This window comes from Cucurbitaria berberidis (genome assembly GCF_010015615.1).
Source record: "Cucurbitaria berberidis CBS 394.84 unplaced genomic scaffold K460scaffold_1, whole genome shotgun sequence".
NCBI classification, from domain to species: Eukaryota; Fungi; Ascomycota; class Dothideomycetes; order Pleosporales; family Cucurbitariaceae; genus Cucurbitaria; species Cucurbitaria berberidis.
The window spans coordinates 6,233,257-6,250,424 of NW_024468935.1; the positions used below are offsets into that span (position 1 = coordinate 6,233,257).

General features: G+C 53.7%; 8 protein-coding genes across 8 annotated transcripts; 3 read left to right on the plus strand and 5 right to left on the minus strand.

The window, feature by feature from the left end:
- Nucleotides 1–607: 607 nt before the first annotated feature.
- On the plus strand, nt 608–6,281 carry K460DRAFT_299290 (phospholipid-translocating P-type ATPase). The gene is made up of 4 exons (XM_040929794.1): nt 608–1,507; nt 1,558–4,485; nt 4,534–4,763; nt 4,813–6,281. The coding sequence occupies exons 1-4, from the start codon at nt 1,070–1,072 to the stop codon at nt 5,852–5,854; spliced, it is 4,638 nt and encodes a 1,545-aa protein (XP_040794406.1). The 5' UTR covers nt 608–1,069; the 3' UTR covers nt 5,855–6,281.
- Nucleotides 6,282–6,513: 232 nt separating this feature from the next.
- On the plus strand, nt 6,514–8,090 carry K460DRAFT_373755 (amidase; the record flags this gene model as incomplete). The annotated part of the gene is made up of 2 exons (XM_040934608.1): nt 6,514–6,782; nt 6,818–8,090. The coding sequence occupies 2 exons, from the start codon at nt 6,514–6,516 to the stop codon at nt 8,088–8,090; spliced, it is 1,542 nt and encodes a 513-aa protein (XP_040794407.1).
- Nucleotides 8,091–8,276: 186 nt separating this feature from the next.
- Nucleotides 8,277–9,098, minus strand: K460DRAFT_274500 (uncharacterized protein; the record flags this gene model as incomplete). Its single annotated transcript, XM_040927961.1, has 1 exon — nt 8,277–9,098. One exon carries the CDS (start codon nt 9,096–9,098, stop codon nt 8,277–8,279), a length of 822 nt encoding a protein of 273 aa, XP_040794408.1.
- A 299-nt stretch (nt 9,099–9,397) lies between these two features.
- K460DRAFT_351725 (uncharacterized protein) lies at nt 9,398–10,175 on the plus strand (the record flags this gene model as incomplete). The annotated part of the gene is made up of 4 exons (XM_040931585.1): nt 9,398–9,435; nt 9,565–9,578; nt 9,678–9,761; nt 9,814–10,175. 4 exons carry the CDS (start codon nt 9,398–9,400, stop codon nt 10,173–10,175), a joined length of 498 nt encoding a protein of 165 aa, XP_040794409.1.
- On the minus strand, nt 10,098–12,305 carry K460DRAFT_362600 (DUF1613-domain-containing protein). Its single transcript, XM_040932671.1, has one exon. It carries the CDS (start codon nt 12,262–12,264, stop codon nt 10,453–10,455), a length of 1,812 nt encoding a protein of 603 aa, XP_040794410.1. The 5' UTR covers nt 12,265–12,305; the 3' UTR covers nt 10,098–10,452.
- A 310-nt stretch (nt 12,306–12,615) lies between these two features.
- On the minus strand, nt 12,616–13,671 carry K460DRAFT_362602 (glucosamine 6-phosphate N-acetyltransferas-like protein). The gene is made up of 2 exons (XM_040932672.1): nt 13,034–13,671; nt 12,616–12,983 (listed from the first exon to the last, which is right to left on the minus strand). The coding sequence occupies exons 1-2, from the start codon at nt 13,454–13,456 to the stop codon at nt 12,888–12,890; spliced, it is 519 nt and encodes a 172-aa protein (XP_040794411.1). The 5' UTR covers nt 13,457–13,671; the 3' UTR covers nt 12,616–12,887.
- Nucleotides 13,672–14,035: 364 nt separating this feature from the next.
- On the minus strand, nt 14,036–16,276 carry K460DRAFT_273815 (uncharacterized protein; the record flags this gene model as incomplete). The annotated part of the gene is made up of 1 exon (XM_040927910.1): nt 14,036–16,276. The coding sequence occupies one exon, from the start codon at nt 16,274–16,276 to the stop codon at nt 14,036–14,038; it is 2,241 nt and encodes a 746-aa protein (XP_040794412.1).
- Nucleotides 16,277–16,529: 253 nt separating this feature from the next.
- K460DRAFT_362604 (uncharacterized protein) lies at nt 16,530–16,815 on the minus strand. Its single transcript, XM_040932673.1, has one exon. It carries the CDS (start codon nt 16,765–16,767, stop codon nt 16,609–16,611), a length of 159 nt encoding a protein of 52 aa, XP_040794413.1. The 5' UTR covers nt 16,768–16,815; the 3' UTR covers nt 16,530–16,608.
- Nucleotides 16,816–17,168: the final 353 nt, after the last annotated feature.

Here is a 17,168-nt window from a genome sequence, read left to right on the forward strand (position 1 = left end):
TTTCGCATTGATCTTCACTGTTGCCCCCTGCGGCGGGCCGTGTCAGAGCATGTGAGATGCATCTTCCCCGCGTTGAGGACACGAATTAGATGAACAGGCAGCACTGGCTAGAGCATGATTTACGGCTCAGTAGATATACCCTTCATCAGTCTGCGATTCATGTTGATTGACATGGTCGTGGCGCAATCAGTCAGCACGCCCGACTTCTAAGCGCACCGCACACCAAACAACCGTAGTGCGTCTGCTAATTATAAGTGTCCGGCACCGTGTCTTAGTATTCCATTTCGTCTGACAGGGCTGTGGGAAGCAGGACTCGGCCGAGCGTCTGGTACTGTGTATTGCCCTGGGGAGCCTGGGAATCCGCCAGGCACTAGCACAGGGGGAGGAGAGTCGTCTTGACGGGAATCCAAGGCCACGCGTTCGCAAACGTGGAAAACTGAATCGCAGCCTCGACGGAACTGGGTCGATGGAATTGGGATTTTCTGGCCTGGTGTTGTTTTCAGAGAGAGGTGGAGCGGACCAGCCGGAGCCTAAGACGCTAGCCTCGCACTCTCGTGTTAACACCGCAGCGGCCGGCGGAGCTGCTGCTGCTTGCTTTGCTTTGCTTACAGTATCAGCAAGCCCGCGCGCGCCCAAGAACCGTTCGTCCTGCAACGCCTCATCCGTGCCGTCCTCCTCTTACTCTTCTGCTTCCATGGTTCCGTGATAGCCACAAGACAGCCTTGACGCTGCACAGTCGTTTAATTCCACTTCCCTCCCTCTCTCGTCTCGCATCGCCCTTTCTCGCCCAGGGTCCCTGATCCACGCCAAGTGAACATTTCCCAAGCGCATCTGCCCTTCACTGCTGCCCCCTACAGCCTGCACAACAGGACGTCGCCCATCGTCCACCCGCGCGCAGAAGCCTCACCGACGTGATCTTGTCCCTCGCACGCGAAATTGGCCTCGTCTGCAGCATAGAGCCTTTCCCGGCTCAAGCCGGCGACCTTGGACTGCAGCGGCATCCTCGACCCTCGACCGCCCCCCAGCGACCCTGCACCTTCATCTGGCCATCCACCGTACCCCGGCGACCATGTCGTTGAAACCCCCCGAGGAGCCCAATGAGCCAGAGGTCTCCAATCCCGTAAAACGCATCAGATGGGCCACGCATCGGGCCACAGGCATCACGGCAGCGAACAAGCGGCATTCTCTCAAGGAGCGTCTGCACCGGCGCATAGGCTCGGGCGGAGAGAAGCGGGACTCGTTAGGCAAAGAGGGTGGATCAATAGCCGACCATTCGGCGGATAGCTCAGAGGCAGACAGCGAAGAGCCGGACTCGGGGCGGAGAGTGTACTTCAATGTGCCACTACCACAGTCGGAGCGCGACGAGGACGGGCACCCCATTGCACATTATGCGCGCAATAAGATAAGAACGTCCAAATACACGCCCCTCAGTTTCGTTCCCAAGAATTTGTGGTTCCAGTTCCACAACGTCGCAAACGTCTACTTCTTGTTCATCATCATCCTAGGCGTACGTATCCTCTCCATTAGTCACCGTCTCATCCTAACTCAGATACTTAGATTTTCTCCATTTTCGGAGCCTCAAACCCCGCGCTCAACGCCGCACCTCTCATCATCATCCTTGTCGTGACATCCATAAAAGACGCCATAGAAGATTGGCGGAGAACCAACCTCGACACCGAGCTGAACAACGCCCCCGTCCATAGGCTAGTCGACTTCAGCAACGTAAATACAGCCGAGGATACAGTGTCACTATGGCGAAGAGTCAAGAAGGCCACCACCAAGGCCATCGTGTCAACATGGAGGGCTGCAAAGAGCAGGAAAGGCTCCAAGGGCAAGGCCGGCAATGAGAGGGGTCTCGACGCCTCGAGACCCTCAGTCGACACGCGACGAGCGTCAGTCGCCTCGCATAGGGAATCATACTTTGGAAACCAGGACGGCATTCAGATGACACCCGTTCCTTCGCCCCTACCTGGCCAATCCCCCATCCATTCCCCCCCGTTGACCAGTGGCCCCGGAGAAGGCGACATGATCCGAGGAGCCGACTCCAAAGGCACTACCCCGCAAAAGTTTTGGGGCAGTGTTATCAATCCATACAAGACTGCCCCGGAAAAGGCGCGGTTCAAGAAAGATACTTGGAAGAACGTACAAGTTGGCGACTTCCTACGCTTGTACAATGATGAAGAGATACCTGCTGATGTCCTGGTTCTTTCCACGTCCTCTGACGACGGCGCTTGCTACGTTGAAACAAAAAATCTGGACGGCGAGACCAACTTAAAAGTGCGTAACGCATTACACTGTACGCGTGATGTGCGCCACGCTCGACATTGCGAACGCGCCGAGTTTGTTGTTGAAAGCGAGGGCGCGCATTCGAATCTCTATTCGTACAGTGCTGCCATCCGGTGGCAGCAGCACAATGCCAAGGACCCCGAAACGCCGACTTACGAGATGGTAGAATCTGTCTCGATTAATAACCTGCTACTTCGTGGCTGCCAATTGCGAAATACCGAATGGGTGCTGGGTATTGTCGTCTTCACTGGAGAAGAGACTAAGATTATGATCAACTCCGGTATCACTCCTAGCAAGCGCGCCAGGATCTCCAAGGAACTCAACTGGAATGTCATCTACAACTTCGTGATCCTGGCCATCATGTGTCTGATCTCGGGAATCGTTTTGGGCGTGACTTGGGGCAGAAACGATACCTCGCACTCGGTCTTCGAGTACGGATCCTTTGGCGGCACTCCTGCAACCGACGGCATCATCGCCTTCTGGGCCGCTGTCATTCTCTTCCAGAATTTGGTCCCTGTCTCGCTTTACATTACCGTGGAAATCATCCGCACGCTCCAGGCAGTTTTCATCTACAGTGATATAAACATGTACTACGAGAAGCTCGATTATCCGTGCACGCCCAAGTCCTGGAACATCTCTGATGACGTTGGTCAGGTCGAGTACATTTTCTCTGACAAAACTGGTACGCTGACGCAGAATGTTATGGAGTTCAAAAAGTGCACAATCAACGGGGTCCCATACGGAGAAGCGTACACGGAGGCTCAAGCCGGTATGCAGCGAAGGCAGGGTGTTGACGTCGAAGTCGAAAGCGCTCGCGCCCGCGAACAAATTACACGGGACCGTGTGCGAATGATCGAAGGGATCCGAAAGATGCACAATAACCCTTATTTGTGGGACGAAGACCTGACTTTTGTGGCGCCAGACTACATCGACGACCTTGCTGGAGGATCTGGACAAGAGCAGAAGACCGCCAACGAGGACTTCATGATCGCCTTGGCCGTCTGTCATACTGTGGTAACGGAGCGGACTCCAGGCGACCCGCCCAAGATTGAGTTCAAGGCGCAGTCTCCGGACGAGGCAGCACTAGTAGCCACCGCACGCGACGTAGGCTTTACCTTTGTGGGTCGCGAAGAAGACCGTTTAATCATCAATGCCCTCGGAGTCGAGCGCAGATACCAGGTTCTCAATACTCTCGAATTCAACTCGACTAGGAAGCGAATGAGCGCCATCATCAGGATGCCTGATGGCAGGATTCTGCTGTTCTGTAAGGGAGCCGATAGCATGATTTACTCCAGATTGATTCCCGGCGAGCAACGCCAACTCCGTGCCACTACTGGTGAGCATCTCGAGATGTTCGCCAGAGAAGGTCTTCGCACACTATGTATTGCCCAACGAGAGCTTTCAGAAGAAGAGTATCAAGAATGGGTCAGGGACTACGACCTTGCTGCCAATGCAGTCGCAGGGCGCGAGGAGAAGCTGGAAGAGGTCTCCGATCGCATTGAAAACCAACTATGGCTGGTTGGCGGTACCGCCATCGAAGACCGACTACAAGACGGCGTCCCAGAGGCCATCTCTCTTCTCGGTCAAGCCGGCATCAAGCTGTGGGTATTGACTGGTGACAAAGTAGAGACGGCTATCAATATCGGCTTTTCCTGCAATTTGCTCGACAACGACATGGACCTTCTCATCTTGAAGGTAACCGACGACAATGTTTCATCAATAGAAGCACAACTCGACGAGAAACTTGCTATCTTCGGCTTGACGGGCTCTCAAGAAGAGTTAGATGCCGCCCAAACCGATCACGAGCCACCTCCACCCACGCATGCTATCATCATCGACGGAGACACTCTCAAACTGGCCTTGGACGACACGGTCAAGCGAAAGTTCCTTCTGCTCTGTAGGCGATGTCGGTCTGTACTGTGCTGTAGAGTCAGTCCTAGTCAAAAGGCAGCAGTCGTCAACATGGTGAAGACCGGACTGGACTGCCTGACTCTAGCCATTGGAGACGGTGCCAACGATGTCGCTATGATCCAGGAAGCCCACGTCGGTGTCGGGATCGCCGGTGTCGAAGGCCGGGCCGCCGTCATGTCGTCGGATTATGGTATTGGACAATTCCGCTTCCTTACTCGTCTCGTACTTGTCCATGGTCGATGGTCGTATCGAAGGCTGGCAGAGACCATTGCCAACTTCTTCTACAAGGTCAGTCAAACCGTGCTCGGCTCAAGACGGGTGCTAACAATCGTCTAGAACATCATCTGGACATTCTGCCTTTTCTGGTATCAGATTTTCACCAACTATGACAGCCAGTACATGTTCGACTACACTTACATTATTTTCTTCAATCTTGTGTTCACTTCTCTTCCCGTTATTGTCATGGGTGTCCTTGATCAGGATGTCGATGACCGGGTGTCTCTGGCTGTTCCACAACTCTACCGTCGCGGCATCGAACGGAAGGAGTGGAGCCAGCCGAAGTTTTGGTATGTGAGCTCTCTTGAATTTGATTACCTGCTCCTAACTTTCTTCTAGGGCATATGTGGTTGACGGTATCTACCAATCTGCCATCGCGTTCTTCTTTCTTTACGAAATATTCGCTCCCGCTACATTTTCCACCTCAGGCGGCTTGGATATCGCCGAGTACAGACGCATGGGCATCTACGCAGCCACCACTGCCGTTTGTGCCGCCAACACCTACGTACTCTACAATATGTACCGGTGGGACTGGCTGTTTCTTGTTATCGTCATCATCAGCACCCTCCTCACCTGGTTCTGGACCGGAGTTTACACCTCGTTTACTTCGAGTGCTCAATTTTACAAGGCCGGCTCCGAAGTGTACGGAAACCTTAATTTCTGGGCATACCTTCTTTGCGCCACCATTGCCTGCTTGCTTCCACGCTTCATTTTCAAGTCTGTACAGAAGATGTACTTCCCTCTCGATGTGGACATTATCCGGGAGCAAGTCTCACAAGGCAAATTCGACTACCTGAAGCAAACCGACGCCTATATTCCTCCTCCACCAGAGAAGGCCTACACTCCAGATGTCCCGGAAGCCGACGCCACCAAGTACAAAGCTGCCAACGCCGAAGTCGCGGACGAAGACGTACGGCCCATTTACCCACCCTCCGTCGCTCCCACTGCCACCACCCATAACCCGAGAAGCCAAAACGGCAGCAACAGCACCGATTACACATTACGCCGCTCAATGGAGGGTCTGCCGCCCATTAATCGCATGTCAACAGACCCCCGTGTGCGACCTAGCTACGACCGCGCGCGGATGTCGATGGACCGCGTGCGCCCCAGTTTTGAAGCCAGCAATGACTTCACCTCAGCCGCTATGCTGACACGCATGGAGTCCGCACACAGTCGTAACAGTTTTCATGGTGGGAACCAGAACACTGCGCCGCCAACGACGAGCCGCCTGCGAAATGTATTCCGAAGAGCCACAGTGACGAAAGACGAGGCGCCAGCGCATCTTCAACAAAATGCACCACCTATGCCTGCACCGAGCAGCCCACCGCGCAGTCCCCCGCGGAGTCCGCCGAACAGTCCACCGAAACCGCACGCGATATGAGCATAGTTGGACGTATCTGTTACACACTACTTCTGTTTCCTGACGACCTGTACATAAAACAAACTTTCCTTTCACGTTTCGCATCCGCAGCGACTAGTCATCACTACCCTTTTCATTTTCATGGCGCAGTTGGGCGTTTTGACGTATGCTTTGCGATTCCCTTTTGGCAGCATTTGAGTCGCGTTTCGGTTCGGAGAGAGCTTGTTATTGGAGACCAGCTAGGATAGATGATGACTATGGGTGTTCTGAGCGGCTGTAGAGATATAATGAGTGTGGCTAGCCTTTTGGCTGGTCCTAGTTTGGAATGAGTTGGATCTCTCAAAGTCTGAGTTCTTGAATGTGAGATGTGAGATATGAGTATATCGTGACCCGTGAGATGATAACCACAATCATCATAGTGTCTAGGCACTTACTTCAGATATACCCTACATGGATTCTAAAGCGGCGTTCGTATAGAAGTATTGCCTAAAGGGTAGCTCTCAGTGTTGTCGGTGTTGGCCGACGGAGAAGTTGCATGTGTCAAGCGCGGGATGGTCCCGCACAGACACTCCGCAGTTGTTATCAGCACTTCCCCACCATGTCATACAAGATGCCGACTTCCCCACGGTCTCGTTGTTTCGTTCGTTATACCAATTCTCTCCCTTCTACATATCCCTGTAATGGCCTCACCAGCTAGCAGATTCACATCAGCACTTCGCATAGCAAACAGAAGATACCCCGCACTGAGATGTACGGCGCCGTCAAGAGCTCGGATTGGTCAGGATCAGATCAGGGGATTCTCCAATTCACCACGATGGCAGATCAGAACGAAAGAAATGAACGATGACTTGCTTAGGGATTTGAAGGTCAATCAGGGGAGGCTCATGGAAGATATACATCATACATGTCAATGGGGCACAGGAGAGCGATGGGGAGAGCATGTTGGCCCGTGAATCTTGAATCACGAGAGGCTAACTACTGCAGTGCTCCCACGGAGACTGGCATGTCTCGCCTGGCACTTTCAGACGCCGACAAATCCGCACGTGACTGGTTCGTCTCCACAACAGAGGCCCTTGGTTGTAAGGTCACCATAGATGCCATGGGCAACATATTCGCTGTCCGCCCAGGGCTGCGGAACGACAAACCCCCAACTTTCGTAGGAAGCCATCTAGACACGCAGCCTACAGGGGGGCGCTATGATGGTATCCTTGGTGTAACTGCAGGCATTGAGATGCTGAAAGTGCTTGCTGATAACTGGGTCGAGACAGAGTATCCCGTAGGCGTAGTCAACTGGACGAATGAAGAAGGCGCGCGTTTCCCTAAATCTATGGTATCTTCGGGCGTCTGGGCGGGTGATATACCTGTGGAGGATGCGCACAGCCTCCGTGAAGTCCATCCTGGAACCGCAACCATGGCCTCGGAGCTCAAGCGGATCGGATATCTAGGAGAAACTCCAGCGAGTTACGAGGCCACGCCCATGGCGGCCCACTTTGAGCTGCATATAGAGCAGGGCCCGTTACTGGAGATGGCTAACAAGAAGATTGGCGTTGTGACGGGTGTGCAGGCGTACAAATGGTTTACGGTTAATGTCAAGGGGAGAGATACGCACACCGGAACTACAGATCTGAAGAGCAGGGCGGACGCGCTGTTGACGGCCAGCAAGATGATACTGCATTCCCACCGCCTAGCAACTGCCAACACTGCCCTAGCATCAACAGGCATCCTGAACCTGAAGCCTGGATCGACCAACACAGTGCCTGGCCAAGTCTCCTTCAGCCTCGACATCCGGGCACCCAAAGACTCGACAGTCGCGACCATGACGGAGCTGGTTCTGCGCGACTTCCCGAGGATTGCAGCAGGCGAGGACGTAGACGGCTCGAATCTGGGCTGCACCTCGGGCTTACCGCTTTCCGTTGAAATAGTAGAAGACTTCAATAGCCCCGCGACGCTGTTCCACTCCGACTGCATAACGTCCGTCCACCAGTCTGCCCATCACATCCTCGGCCCTAATTCTCACAATTTGATCATGGACATGACGTCTGGGGCTGGCCACGATAGCGTGTACGCTTCGAAGCGCTGCCCGACGAGCATGATCTTTGTACCGTGTAGAGAGGGCGTGAGTCACAACCCGAGGGAGTTTTGCAAAGAGGAGGATTGCGCGCTGGGTGCGCAGGTTCTGCTACAGAGTGTGGTGAGGTTCGACCGGATGCGGGATGAGAGGAGGGTGAGTTGGAAGCAGGAGCCTTGGACGGTCTGAAGTCATAACCGAAGTCACGTGTAGGTATCATGTCTGTGATCCCTAATGCGTAGTCGTTGGAGTATTGATATTGTTGGATTGGGTATCTAGTTGAACGAATATGAAAGTTGCCCGAAACGCCTGAAAGTGCTGGTAATATTCAGAATACGCCACTTGCCGCCATGTGCTTTCCGTGCGACATGGCAATTAAGTCGCCTTTGCCTTTCCTTTGCCCTCGAAGTTGGGTGGCTGGGCATCCTCTTCTGAAACGTCTTCCTCGTCGTCACTGTCGCTCATGAACTCGTCATCTTCATCGTCCCAGCCAAACATGGCCCGTTGCTGAGTAGGATTCGACGCGGAAGCTGCAGGCTTAGCTTCTTCCTCGTCGTCTTCCTCTGAGCTTTCCCTCTGCGCCATCAACATCTTCTCAATAGCTTCTCGTGTCTTATTCTCTGCTTCCTCCTTATCCTCGACCCATTTGCCGTCAAGTCGTGCTGTTCCCCTGCTGTTCTGCAACTCGTCCTGCTTCCGCTCTGTGCTGGCAACAATGTCCTCCCACTTCTTCCGTCGCTCCTCCTTCTCCCGCTGCTCCATTTCCGGCTTGATGGCGAGGTATTCAGCGAGCGCTTTGGCCTCAGCGACAGTGCGCAGCCGTCGCCCATCGAGGTTTCGAGAGGATCCGTTTACGTCGCCCTGCTTCTTCTTGCGCGAGGACATGCGGCCGCCCTGGGCACGCAGGATGGATCCAAAACCACCCTTGCCACCACATAGCGGTACTGTAAGACGGAGGGAGAGAAAGGTATCCGCTGGCGAGGAGAGAAGTGATGAGATGGGTGCCGGGCCGTGGCTGACTGCGCGGCGCGAGTTGGTTGTTAGGATGTAGGATGAGTTCTGGATCCATGGCGCCCGGTCGTAGAGTGTGTCGTACAGCGAGGCAAGAGGAGCATCTTTGGCCGCTGGGAAGGCTATGTCCTGTCCCTTGATGCTGTTGACGATAACGGTGATCGGGGACTGCGTGGTGGACTCCATGATGGCTATTCGCTGATCGAGTTGATTCGGCGTTAGGCAGGAACGCAGTATCTGGAGATACAGATATGTTTATTAGTTGCGGCGTGTAATGATTGTCGTTTTCTCGTGGCAGGCAAGTCCAACGGAGGCGGAGATGCGAAGACTGGAGTTCAGGTCGCATGGTCCGAGCGCACTCGCTTACCTTAGCGCATCGCCCGGGTCTGCACACTTGCCTATGGAATATCGCAGCCCGAACTTCCTCTCCATATCGACCACTACTACTCTTCGCATCATCCCCGAGACTCCTCGCAACAGTCAAGATGCTTATCCCCAAGGCCGATCGCAAGGCGATTCACGAGTTAGTCCACCCGCACATGCGTTGATATTACGGCACAATTGAGTTCAGGAGTTTCATGCGAAATCCCCCAGCTTGACTGCTTCGTGACCCCTCTATCTATTTGCGAGCCTCTGCTAACAATCTTTCCAGGTACCTCTTCCGAGGTTAGTATTCTACACCGCGTCGAGCCATGGCTATGGCACAAATATACAATTTCGCAGTTCTGCTGCATACAAGGATAGGCTGACACACGGTCACCACAGAGGGCGTTCTCGTCGCGAAAAAGGACTTCAACCTTCCCAAGCATGGCGACATCGACACCAAGAACCTGTTTGTCATCAAGGCTTGTTAGTACCCTGGTCGTCTCTCGCATCATGTCTGGTCCTAATGCATTTGCAGGCCAGTCTTTGACCTCCCGCGGATACCTCAAGACCCGCTTCTCGTGGCAATACTACTACTACACCCTTACCCCCGAGGGTCTTGACTACCTCCGCGAATGGCTCCACCTCCCCGCCGAGATTGTGCCCCAGACGCACATCAAGCAGGCGCGCACTGCTCCTCCCCGAGGCATGCTCGGTGGTGACGACCGTGAGAGGCGCGGTGGCGGCCGTGGTGGACGTGGCGGTGACCGTGGTGGCGACCGTGACAGCTACCGCCGTCGTGATCAGGGCGAGAAGGCCGAGGGCGCTGCTCCTGGCGAGTTCAAGCCCGAGTTCCGTGGTGGCTTCGGCCGGGGACGTGGTGCTGCTCCTGCTTCTTAAGCGGTTGAGACTTGCTTGGGGAGTACAAGGATAGATACGGATCATCTGCATGTCGAACTTTTACTGAATCACCAAATGGGATCGGTTACCGTGGCATACGGCGAAACGAAGGATGATACTACGAATGTATTGCTCGCCTGAGTTGCGGCTTCGCAGTCTTAGGTGGTCATGTTCCAATGATACCCAATTTGCTCAGTGATTGTCCATTGAGTGACTTGCATTGTGTTATCGTACTTTATGACTACGCTAAGCTTCGTGTTACATTATATCAAATGCATCAATGACCTCCCTTCCCTGGCTTTAACAAAGTCCCGCCACACTTGATCCACATGCGCCAAACCTGCTCAAGCGTCGTTGCCCCACCCATCTCTTTCTCTACCAACTCTCCAGCAAACTCGAGTCTTATCTCTAGTGTTGATTCCTCATCATTCGCAATTGTCCTCCCCAAGACCGCGATATTCCTCGTCGACGGGATGCGTAGATACTCTCTCTCTACCTCATATCCCACCTCTTCCGTGAGGTGACTAACCCAACTACATAGGCTGGCATACGCAGAGGGCTGTTTGTTCTTGGTTGACTTTGAGGAAGGGTCAGCTTGGAGGAACTTGGTGTGTACGGGCGCACGGAACCGAGTCCCTCCTAAGTCGTGGGAGCAACAGGGTATGGCTAAGAATGGGGAGGATGAGAGATATGCGAGCAATGGAGTCCAGGGCGTGAGTTCGTCGGCGTGGTTTGAGATGATGAACGTTCCCTTTTCGAAAATCCCGTTATGGGATGGTGGAGCGTTGGACAGTGATGGGTCGTCGTCGTCGTTTTCATTCGGAAGGAGGATTTGGGGAACCAGCAGGAGTTCTTTAAGCTTAGATGCGGAGGAGGAAGGGAAGGTGTCCCATGTCTTTCGTCGTCGGGCGTCGAAGCCCCAACCGTGCCAGCCTTCGGTATGGAGAATGTAGACGAGCAGGCCGTTGCCGCAGCCTATGTCTACGAAGCCGGGGAAATTGGATTTTGCTCTTTCTCTCCGCTTTTCCGATTCTTCTCCATCGATCTTTTGTGGAACTGTTGGACCGCCGTACATGTCGACCCACAGCTCCATCAGAAAGGCTGCGATGCCCAGATCCTCGAAGACATGCTTCTCCGGCAGTGTCTGCTCGACCCAGTTTTCGATCAATTGCTTTGCGTACTTGCCCTTCAAGTATGCACATGTATCTTGATATCTCTTCTGTCCAATGATCTGGTCGTGGTGGACGCGCTTCTTGTACCCTCCCTGTTGGCCACGTGAGTGCTTGTGTATGATCTCAAGGAGCTTGAGGGCTGTGCGGGAGAGTCTGTTGTCGAGCGGGTGGGAAGGAAAAAGGTTATAGTGAATGGACAAAAGTCCCGCTGAGGTAAGGGGTGATGATATAGGCTCCTGGTTAGGAAGGTATGTGTACAATATGCCCAGGCTCCGGACTTTGGGGTGGTAGAAGGGCATGGCATCCGGGGAGTCGACGTGCGGGATGTAGATGACTAGATACCGCTCTGCGTTGACCGTTGCTGTCTCGCCACTTGGGCGTGTGACCGTGACGTCCTGATGGGAGATGAAGAGGTGACATGTCTGCATCAGTGCGTCGTCGAGTTTTGGATTCCGTGGGATTAGTTTCCGGACGACCGTCCATTCCAGGTCGTACCCTTCAACGCCGCCCTCAACCAGTTGCGGCCGACATTCAGGCCTGAGGTGCTTGATGATGCTTGCCAAATCTTCTGAAGTCTTCGCCTTTGGGTTAAACGTCGCGTCTGTGAAGCTCTGATACGACAGCTCCGCGCGGGCGAGGTACGAGGCTGTCAGGTTGGGATTCTCGAGCAAGTCATCACTAACCTCAAGGAAGAACTGTGGTGCGAAGTTGGCAGCCGCGGATTGAACAATAGTCCAGAGCTCTGGTGGGAGGCCGGAAGAGATGCTGGGTGCATTGGTGTGGTCGTAGGGCGATGACTTTTCATTCGCTTTTGGCGATGTAGTTAAATTGTTGTGGGTTCCTGGAGTTGCAGGCAACTTGTCGGTCTCTTGCAATGTCCGTTTCTCATGCCGTTTGGTAGTCTCTTTTTGATCCATCCTGGCCAGATAACTAAGAATAGCTCTTCAATTTCAATTGCTGTTGTCCGCCGACGAAGGTCAAAGTTGAACTTCGTGAGTCACCGCCCTCTGTTCCTGCCCTGCTTGCGTGAAATAAGAGAAGCGCCCGGCAAGAATTCACCGTTGTGCAAAGCTATTGTTCCTCAGCAGTTCGAGCGACGAAGTGTTGTTCTTCGCGCTCGAAAAGTAAATCGTGTGATGTTAGTGGTGGAGTTGAAGCGAGAACATGGAAGTTTCGTTTGCGAACTGTTCGGACGGAACGCATCACATCCACACCAGCACCAGATTCACCCTTCATGCTTTATCTTAGAATTCGTTTGTAAGAGAAAAAGGGCATCAAGCTCTATCATCACATGTATTTCTTAGGATACGAGGGAGGCGCTTCCATCAGAGTACCCTTCAAAGCTAGTAGGCACGAAATGACAGCATTCAGCGACACATCTATTCAGAAACGCCACGGCCATCTTAAACCAGCCTTCTACGCGTATATCAAATCCAGCCAGACCATCGGTCGAGGCCTGTATCGCATAACGCCTCCAAATGCATTCACAGCTTAGCACTAGCCCGCGTTCAGCCGCTCGTTCTCATGTACAATGTCTGGCTTACCGTCCGTAGTAGTGCGCCATTTCGAGCCCCGCCCGCTTGAACCCACACTTGACGTAGAAGCCCTCGTTCGCTTCTGAGCAGTCGAGAATAGTCTGTCTCCCTGTCAGTACTTGCCCGCGATTTCGACCCCACCATCACGTACCTTGTAACATCCAACCTTCTCCGCTACAAAATCCAGCGCCTGGATGATGCGCAGCCCCAGCTTCTTCCCCTGCTGATCCTTCGCGACGGCGATGTCCTCAATGTGTCCTACCAGCCCCAGGTTATGGATGAACTTGCGCTCAGCGATCAGCGCGCCGGTGCCGACGATGGTGTTGGACGAGTCGATGACGCAGAGGAGGAAGTATTCGTCGTTGCGTCGCGACATCCACTCGTAGCGTTCGTTCCATTGGTCCTCGGTGATGTCGCCAACTGTGGTGAGCACCCTCAGCACATCCAAGAACCCATTGTGGTAGTCCTTCTTCTCAAGTGGCCGGCAGCTGTAGCCTTCTGGGAGCGCTTTTAGGACAGCGGGCGAGATGAGCTCGGAGCTGAAGAGCGGGCCTGATGAGTCGGCGGAGGGCATGGTGCTAGAGGAATCGCCGGCGGACACAGTTGAAGGGTCGGATCGGCTGTTCTAAGGATATAGATGCTGGAGTTGCAAGTGCCCCCTTCGAGGTCTAGATCGTGGGGTACTGGGATGTTTTATCGCTATCTGCTTATCGATAAGACGGCGGTGAGAGTTTACGTGGCCGCCGCTTGCTGAGCAAGTAATGTCGGGAGGAGGTCAATTGAAAGTCTATGAGGATATGAGTGACTGAAGTAGGTGACGATGCTTCAGCTACTTTGAAGATGTCACTCGAGGTCCTCTGTGCCGGCTATCTGTTGCTGACAGCTGAAAGCTTCTGCCAAGCATTCAGGAACCAGAACCTAAATTTAGAGCAGATACGAAGAGACGTCATGATCCCCGTGTTTTGAACGCGACGCACTTCCAAAGCTCGGTATTGATATGCCAGGTTAAGAAGAGGAAGATATGTCTCATTACTAAGGGTCGGCCGTTCAAGAATACTAAAAGCACGTAATCCACCTCCCATGGTATCATCCCTTACCCTCATCACTCGTCTCTCGTCCTGCCCCTGTGCTGCGTCATTATATTATGTTTGTCTTAATCCCTACTCGGTGTCTGCGAAATTCGAATTTGCCTAAAAGCCTTCAACACATCCTCACTCTTCAAATCGCCCCCCTCAAACTCTAATCCCACAATTTTCGCAAGCGCATCCGTGAGCTCCGTGTTCTGGCGCTGTAACAAGACCATTTTGCTTTGGAGTTGAGTCATCTTGTTTGACGGGCTGTCCTTATCGACGCTGTTCTCCTCATGTGAGCCATCCATGGAAGAATCGCCAGCAGGTTCAGGAGTTTGAGCGGGTGTTGGCAAAGCGCCACCGACGGTGTCAGGGTGCTGCTCCGCCTGGGTGGAGGACGGCAAGGGCTTCCGCTTGATGCGCTGGAGATCCCGGAGCTTGCGTGCACGCGTCTGCTCCTCTCGTGATGCTAGTGGATCGTCATTCACTGAGACAGGGACAAGCTCCGGCGCCTTGGGAGGTCTCTTCGGACTACGCGGCGGCTTAGGAATTGGTTCCGTAAACGATCGCTCAACAGGATTCTGAAACTCTGAAAGCATACGCTCAACCTCCGAACTAGCAAGAGGATTCAGCATCTCTTCCGTAAAAGTGATGGAGATATGCCTCGAGCGACGTTGTATCCCTGACTGGGATGTCGCAAGCGAACCCATTTGATTGCCGGACACGCCATCCGTCGGTATGACAATCTTGAGATGCCTCGCTCCACCCGAAGTCATCATCTCTCTCGCGCAAGTCGGCACCGGGGTCGGCTTACGCACTCGTTGTGGAGACCCCTCCACCGAGCCGACACGTGCAGCAAGGCTTTTTCTTTGTTGTTGAGCTTTGAAAATCTTCACGCCCTTTTTCTTCCGCTGTCGCAAGACTGGCTGAGAGTCCATCGAGGGTCCAGTGTGTTTGAGATAGTAGCTGAGGTCATTCAGGCCCAAGTCGCTGCTCGCGGTAAGCGCATCATGGCCGAGGATTGGTGGTGCCATTCGACCTAGGCTGGCCGAACCAGCTTGAGCAGCTTGTCCCACCTCGACGCGCTTTGGCGCTCGCTTCTTTGGTATGTTGAGAACATCGTCTTTCTTGTCGTACGGTGAATACTCCCCTTCAGCGGCGAAGGCAAAGTCACTGCTCATGGACATTGTCCCCTTCGTGTGTATTGGGAAAGATGGGTTGGTGAGCCGCTTTGGACTACGCTCCGGTACTGCTGGTGGCTCATCAGGAAAATCCAATTCATCGATGGGGTAGATGGCAATAGGTTCTTTGAATGGCTTATGAAGAGGTGGCTCTGGGGAGTCCGGAAGTGGCATGTTTGGCGGGTCTTGAGAGCAAGTGTGGCAGAGAAGTTTCGGGGTCGAGACGGGACCGCCTGACTGACTGTCGAAGTATCTCTGTATCACCCCAAAAGTACCCATCTCTTCAAGTTTCCCAGTCTCCGCCTGGAGAGGCGTGTCACTGGTGGTATCAGTGCTAGCCTTGCGTCGGTACTCTGCAACCAAAGGCTCGAGTGGTGAATATCGGGCGACAGTTACCACTTTTGGAGCGGCAATCTTGAATGGAGTTTGACGTCGCTGTCTCTTCTTCTCTTGCGGCTTATGAACCGGGTTACTAATGCTGCGAACACTGGCCTCCTTGGTATATTGGCCTGCGTAAGTGGTCGAGCTTGGCTGGTATGTAAGTATCCTACTCATGGGGATAGATACTGATCGGCGGCTTAGAACTGTTGATGGCTCGTATACCTCTGGAGATGAAGGCGAGTTCGCCTCTGTAGCATCGAGCTCTATTGGGGCGCCAGGATTGATTGTCAGTCGCTTCTCCGAGTCCGTCGGGGAACTGTCATCATGTCGACTTGCAGTCGCGTGAACAGTGCTGGTCGAGTTGGCGTGCAAAGAGATTCGCGGACGGGAGTAGTTATCGGGAGAAGCTGTGGAGGGTCGGTAGACCTCGACCGTCTTGGAGGCCCGCATCTCGAAGCCCCTGGGTGTGTGATTGACAAAGGCACCTCTCCGTCTTTGCTGGACCCCGAACTCGTCTATGAAATGGACAGGGGATGACTGGTTAGACTCAGGAGGCAGTTTCGTCCCTGTAGTTGTCGGAGGAGTTGTATGTTCCTCCTGCGGCGATGTTGTAGATTTGCGCTTGAGTGACTCCAGTGTCACGCTCGTGTTCTTCGTACGCGTCGCCTCCAAGCTTCCAGCATATTCCAGCGCAGAGATACCAGGGTGACCAAACATTGGGAATGAGTTCAGAAGGTTTTCTGTGGACTTGGAAGAAAGCATGTTTGCGACTGGCTGACAGGCCGCCTAAAAGCAGGAGCCTGGCTACAGACTAGGCCTCGTTCAAACCAAAGCGCGAGCTGTGAGCACCGTTCAGGACCGGTTGGCAGGGAATGGTGCTTGAGAACGTGGCACAACCAGGAGACTGGTAGCTCAGCAGATGCAGTGGTGTTGTATCTCACGAAGACCACCGGACGCTGATTGTAACCTCAGCCAGGGATTCTGGCGGCTGGCAGTAATATGTGCGTCAAAGTCCCTGCAAAAGAGATGATTTTCCGAATCTGAAGGGAGGACAAATCATGTAGTGTGACAAGTGGCGGATCTGAGGGTAGGGATCAGTACTCGAGTCGTGACGCGATGTGACACCACAGCGTATTGATAGCAAGGTGGGTGTTTGGTAATAATAGACTTGACGCGATTATACCAAGGAAAGCGGGGCTTGTGGAAAGGGCAGTATAGAAGGGTGGTTGGAACCATTGGGTGAGGCATGACATGAGTTTGAGAGAAGACTATGAAGCCGGACAGAACGAACCATATTGTAGCTTCACCTCTGACAGAAAGTCTTTCCGCGACCGAGGGACTCGACCTGGGGGATGTGCTGCTAGCCGACGACAATAATTGGCGCTCGGGAACGTAGTACAGGAGTACAAGCGGGATTGGCGCTGGACAGGTATGGTGGGACCGGAAAAAAACGAGAGCGCTGTGCAACTCGCTGCTTTCGGCAACGAGAGGGTGAGTCTTCTCAATGGCATGCTTTGCGTGGGCTAGAAAAGTTGCAAAGGAGAAGGACGATCGACTAGAGCATTGTTGTGGTGCGCGATGCGCACTGTGCATGTCCCCACAGGGTGGTGATCGACTCTAGGTTTGCCGAGGAAGTCGCGACCACTACTACTCC